The 6,151-nt window shown below is 37.9% G+C and overlaps 1 protein-coding gene across 8 annotated transcripts in view; it reads left to right on the forward strand.

Annotated features, from left to right (window-relative positions):
• Positions 1–6,151, forward strand: part of LOC115222684 (centrosomal protein of 170 kDa protein B) — a 360,932-nt gene that overhangs the window by 300,691 nt on the left and 54,090 nt on the right. For all 8 annotated transcript variants that reach the window (XR_005003214.1, XM_036511665.1, XM_036511667.1 and 5 more), the window contains one exon: positions 2,350–2,816. Coding sequence is in view for 7 of the 8 variants with exons in the window: in XM_036511665.1 (XP_036367558.1) it covers positions 2,350–2,816 (467 nt within the window). In the remaining variant the exon portion in view is untranslated. The remainder of the gene's footprint in view (positions 1–2,349; positions 2,817–6,151) is intronic.

Genomic DNA, 6,151 nt, shown 5'->3' on the forward strand with positions numbered 1-6,151 from the left:
CTTTTTGTTGCCATTCAAAATTATATTGTTGAAAGGGAAGGTATTTTAGCAATGATAATAGGTTTTGAGCAAACCAAGTTTTTGAAGGGAATTCATGTAGTTCTTCAATGTTTTCACTTGTTACATGGTAAATATTACCTGGTTTTCCCTGTCTTTTATCGCTGGTTGGTTACCCCGAATTTCACTAAATTTGGAATTTCATATACACCTTTCTGTTTGAGACAGGAAACAATGAAATTATATTTAACAAGTAATTCGCTACTTTCCAGAATTTGCTTCTTCATAATTTTTTTAATATTTTACATTTTCATATAACAGCTGCCAACTGTAAACACCTCTGTCTAGAGTTAGCAGCTGTTGAAAATTTTGTATAAATTAATTTTAAACAAGAAATTTTGTTTGCAAGTCAGTGAGTATCTGTTATTCATATTTACTAAGAATAATGTTGCTTGTCCTCTCTTGTGAAAATATTGATTTCTAACTTTGGTGCAAGGCCATACATTTTGAAGGGAAAGCATAAGAGGTTAACTTGTTACTCAGTATATTACTGGTACCTATTTTATTCTGCTCCACTTCCCAGTGTAGATGAAATGTATACAAGCTAGCTCTCTTTCACTAAATGTCTGTTTTATTAGTAGCACGGTTATTTTATGTTAATTGTATCTTGGTTCTTACCTTCACAATTTCCAGTCTTTTGTTTTGCCTTTTATTCTTTGGAAGCAAACAAAAAATTATGTTGTTTTTCATAAGTTTATTGTGTTAAGTATTAGCAAGAACACTAGCTGATGGTTCTTCCCCAACTCCTACCAAAAAATAAAAATAAATAAAAAACCAGTGAACGACTTAGATAAGAATTTGCTTTTATTTATTTAGAGTTAAAAAATAAAATAAGAAAAAGAAATATTTTACTCAAAATATTGTCTTATGAAATCATACTCAAGGACAATTGTCTGTGTGGTAAAAAGTTTACTTCTCAACCACATGATTCTCGGTTCAGTCCCATGGTGTGCCTGAGATCAGTCAAAGCCTTGTGAGTGGATTTGGTACATGGAAACTGTGTAGAAGCCTGTCATGTGTATATGTGTTACTGTCTCTTTGCTTTGACATTGCATGATAGTTGTGAGTATCACATCACACAAGCAGTGTTCTTTACTTCCACCCTTCTATGAGGAAATATTACTATATCTGGAAACGGGTGAAGGTTGGTAACAGGAAGGGTATCTGGTTGCAGAAGATTTTACCCAGCAAATTCTGCCTAACCTATGCAAGCATGGAAAAGTGGACTTTAAGACAATGTGTCTAAAGTGATGGTGCTCATCATGACCAATCTTTTCCTTCTGCTCTTTGTATCTTTATAGCTTTGAAGATCCACTTACTATGTCTCACATAGAGATTTCTTGTCTTTGAGGATATTGGTTTCAGATTTTGGCACAAGGCCAGCAATATTTTGGTTGGGGGAAGTAAATCAGTTGCTTTGACACCAGTGCTCTATTAATACTTATTTTATCGACCCTAGAAGAATGAAAGGAAATTTGACCATGGCGGAATTTGAACTCAGAAAGTAAAGACAGCCAAAATTCTGCTAAGCATTTTGCCTGGTATCATAACAATTCTGCCAGTTCACTGCCTTCTGTCTTAGGAAATAATTGATGATGATTGTTTGCTATGACATCTGAAGAGTCATTGTTGATGACGATGTTATTCATGACATCTACTGCCAGAGACTGATATCTGGAAGGTCACATAGTCACAGTATATGCCTGTCATGCTCTTCTCGGAAATCTACTATAAACCACTTGATTGCTATTCAATTGTCATCGTCATTTAACATCTGTTGTCCATGCTGGCATGGGTTGGACAGTTTAACCAGAGCTGGCAAACTGGGGCTGTGGCACCAGACTCCAGTCTGACTTGGCATAATTTCTACATCTGGATGCCCTTCCTAATGTCAACCACCTTACAGAGTGTGCTGGGTGCTTTTATTAAAGAAAAAGAAATCAAGCAACCAAGCACTTTGAATTCTTTTGAGCAATTTTATATTATTTTTCAATGTATAATCTGCTGATTAGGTTAAGATTCTGACTGATAAATCCTAGTTTCAAACTTTGCAGCAAGGTACTGCATTGTTTTGTCTTGATAATTTTACCTTCGTCTGATTACTTCAATTTACTTGAAAGATAAGTATGAATACAATTTCACATGTGAGCGATGAGTATTATTAATCTCAGTCTCTAGTTATAAATGCTTGCACTGAACAAATATATAAATGCTTTTCTTTTAAGTCGAAATAACATGATAATTAAATCTCAATTAGTTTGTTATATATTCATTTGTCTTCGTTTCTTACAGCCACAAAACCTGGAAATTTAGCAGTGTACAATCTTCAAACTGATACATCACATAATCTAGAAAAATATAAAAACGACCCAAAATACGCCTGTACATATATGGAGATTTCTCACAGAGATTTTGAACTGGAAAACAATAGCGCTTGTCGTGGAAGCCTTTCGTCGTCTATATCCAAAGATAGTCTAGTGTCCCATGATAGTCGAAAGGGATCGCTTGAAATTTCAAGTGACCATGGTAAGAAACAATCTTCATCGGAAAGAGAGTTATCAGTGGAGAAAACAGAACCAGTCAATAAAGTTGCGGATGCCGGTGGAACAGCTTTTACCGTTGAAATTGGTGAACAAAAACCGAGGAAATGGAATAGTTTAAGTGAATTTATGCCATCCAAAATTCGGCGGAGTTTCCGAGAACGATCTGAACGGGCAATGAAACAGTCTACTAAAGATGGTACAGCACCAAAATTTGTGGTGAGTAGAAACTTTTTTTTGTTTTTTTGTATAATATAACATTTTAAACATGGATCAAGGCCAGGGTCTGCACCAGGTTCCATTGGCTTGGTTTCTATAACTGGATTCCCTTCTCAACACCAACCACTTTGCAGAGTGTGCTGAGTGCTTTTTACATGGCACTATGGAGATATTGGATGCATTCAGTACATAATCATCATCATCATTATAACCCTTTAACATCTGGTTTTCCATGCTGGCATGGGTTTGTAATCCCTTGGTTATATCCATTTCTTTGAAGAATACTAATAGTTATAATAATTAGTAATAGTTTTTCTAATTTAGGAAAACAACCATCAGATTTTGTGGGGAGCAGGGTTAGTCAATTATGTCCACGCAGGTATTTGATTGTTACTTTTTGTCGGTCTCAAAAGAATGAATGGCAACTTTAAACTTTGCTTAGTGCTTGTTCCTATTGAAAACAAGTAAAAGCAGTGGCTGCGCATATATAACAGAATTGGAAAACTTTGATCAGAATTATCAAAACAATTAGTTGGCAAAAACAGCCTATAGGGGTGCAGACATGGCTATATGGTTGAGAAAATTAAGGCGGCGAGCTGGCAGAAACGCCGGGCGAAATGCTTTGCGGTATTTCGTCTACCGCTACGTTCTGGGTTCAAATTCTGCCGAGGTCGACTTTGCCTTTCATCCTTTCGGGGTCAATTAAATAAGTACCAGTTACGTACTGGGGTCGATGTAATCGACTTACTCCGTTTGTCCTTGCTTGTCCCTTCTGTGTGTAGCCCCTTGTGGGTAGTAAAGAAATATATACGGTTGAGAAACATTCTTAGGAACCTCATGCATAGGAACCCAGTCTTGCTGCACAGATGCTGCAAGTTGGTGTCCCCAATTATAACTGCAGGTTGGCCAATACCTTGTAAATGAAACTGGCAGATTGAAACTTTACACTCACACACACACACACACACACACACACACACGTACGTTTTCCTGTGCATAAATGAATAACAGTGTATTGTCACTCTTGACGTATCGGCACCGATTATCAACAAAAGCTTCACTGTTCATATAAACGGTTGTCATTTTGTTTGCAGTCCACTGCAAAAGCATGTCCAGGCCTCTCGACATGTCTCGACATGTGTCTGCTGATTGGGAACAAAGACCTCACTGTTCCTGCGGTGTCGTTTGATTGCATTGCTGTGTGTGGAAGCTTATTCATTAATTGGTTTGATAGACGGTGGTGTGGTCGGGGGTAATTATTACCTTGCTTGGAAACGGATGAGGGTTGGTGTTTGCAAGAGCATCCAGTCATGGAAAATTCTGCCTCAACAGTTTCATCTGCCCCATGCAAGCATGGAATGGAAAAGTAGATGTTAGAATGATTATGATGTGTTAAAAATCTGGAGAAGGAAAAAGAAAAACAAAGAAGGGAGATAAGTTTGGTTGAGCAACATTTTTGTATAATTCAGACAATGTTGATTTTGAGTAACTCTGGGTCTTTAAAGCCAACAGATTATATACGAGTAAAGATAAACTGTTTAGCTCACTCTGTTGACCTTGGTGACCTCTGCTTATAATTCCTTTCATTTTAAATGTTGTCAGAGGTAACTGAAAGTATCTTTTAATGCCTATGGCAAGTGCAGGCATGACCAAGCGGTCGAGAAAAATTATATCCCCAACCACATGGTTTCTGGTTGTCTTAATGTGTGGCACCTTGGACAGGTGTCTTTCTGGGCTGACCAAAGCCTTGTGAGTGAGTTTGGTAGACAGAAATTGAGAGAAGCCCATTGTGTGTGTGTGTGTGTGTGTTTCCTTCCCTTGACATTGTAGGGTAGTGTCACTGTCATACAAGCGTCATTCATTTCCAATATTTTGTGAAAATGTGTGGACATGCGGTGGGGTGGGGGATGTTACCTTGTTTGGAATCTGGTGAGAGTTGGCAAGATGAAGGGCCTCTGGCTGTAGAAAACTGTGCATCATTAAACTCCATCTGACCCATGCAAGCATGGAAAAGTGGATGTTAAAACAGATGATGAGGACATCTGTTATGTGTGACTGAAGCCAACTTGAGATCCTTTACATGGCTACTCGATGTATTAGAAATAGGAACTAAATCTTCCTCAAATCACACACTGTCTTGAAAATGGAAGGAAATCACATTGGATTATGTAATTCTACGCACATCCTTATCATCATCGGGCTCGTGGGGTCGGCAATCCTGTTTTTTTTCTGCTTCATGCGTCCTTTTTGTGTTGTTTTGTCAAATGTGTAACATTCGATTTTCGATTTAATTGTAGTTTCATTGTATTTTTACCATCATTTAATGTTTTACATCATCGTTTTAACATGACCCCAATCATGTTGTACTGTCCCCCTCTATGTTGGCCCCTTGTGGGTAATAAAGAAATTCATCCTTATCATCATCGGTTAACATCTGCCTTCCATGCTGGTATGGGTTGAATGGTTTGACAGGAGCTGGCCAGGCAGAAGACTGCACCAGGCTTCTGTCTGTTTTAGCATGGTTTTTTTTTTTTTTATGACTGGATGCCCTTTCTAACACCAACCATTCTGCAGATTGGACTGAGTGCTTTTTACATGGCACCAGCACAGGTGAGGTGAATTTTGACATGGTTATTACAGCTGAATGTACTTCCAAATGCCAACCACTTTACAGTTTCGACTGGATGCTTTTTATGTGGCACCCTCACTGGCAGGATCACCAAGTCATTTGCAAGACTAGGAATTTTGAAAGGGGGGCATTGGAGGGAGTGATCTTGTGTCAGTAATCAAACAGATGATGACAACTCGTCTACAAAGTTTAACACAAAATCCAAAGCATGACCATGAAGGATTCAGTAAAAACCAGAGATAATCAAATTCTGCCAGCCTGCAAATGCTTGCCACTCTCATTAGCTATTTCTTATGGTATCAAATATGATGCTTCTTAGTATTTACTCCAGCTTTTTGCATTCAGAGTTCTTGGGTGGTGGTTTAATTCAAACACCAAGTTTAACACCACGGTCTGGTCTTTGGATACCTTTAGCAGTGCTTTCTATGTTGGAAGTATTCAGGCCAGGTTTGAAGATAACTTCTACCAATCCAACTTAATGGGCCCTGAGAAAATACTAAAGCAAGGCCCAGTCCTTCCCTTCTTCTTTACCAAAATAGTAAAATAATTATTTAAATTTTTGGCACAAGGTCAACAATTTTAAGGGAGAGATTTACATTGAATAAATCAACGCCATTGGCTCTACTGGAGCTTTTTTATCAATGCTAAAAGTAAGGCAAAGGCAGTTTTTTGTTTTTTGTGGAAATTGAACTTAGAATCTAGTGAG

Source organism: Octopus sinensis, linkage group LG20, assembly GCF_006345805.1.
Source record: "Octopus sinensis linkage group LG20, ASM634580v1, whole genome shotgun sequence".
NCBI classification, from domain to species: domain Eukaryota; kingdom Metazoa; phylum Mollusca; class Cephalopoda; order Octopoda; family Octopodidae; genus Octopus; species Octopus sinensis.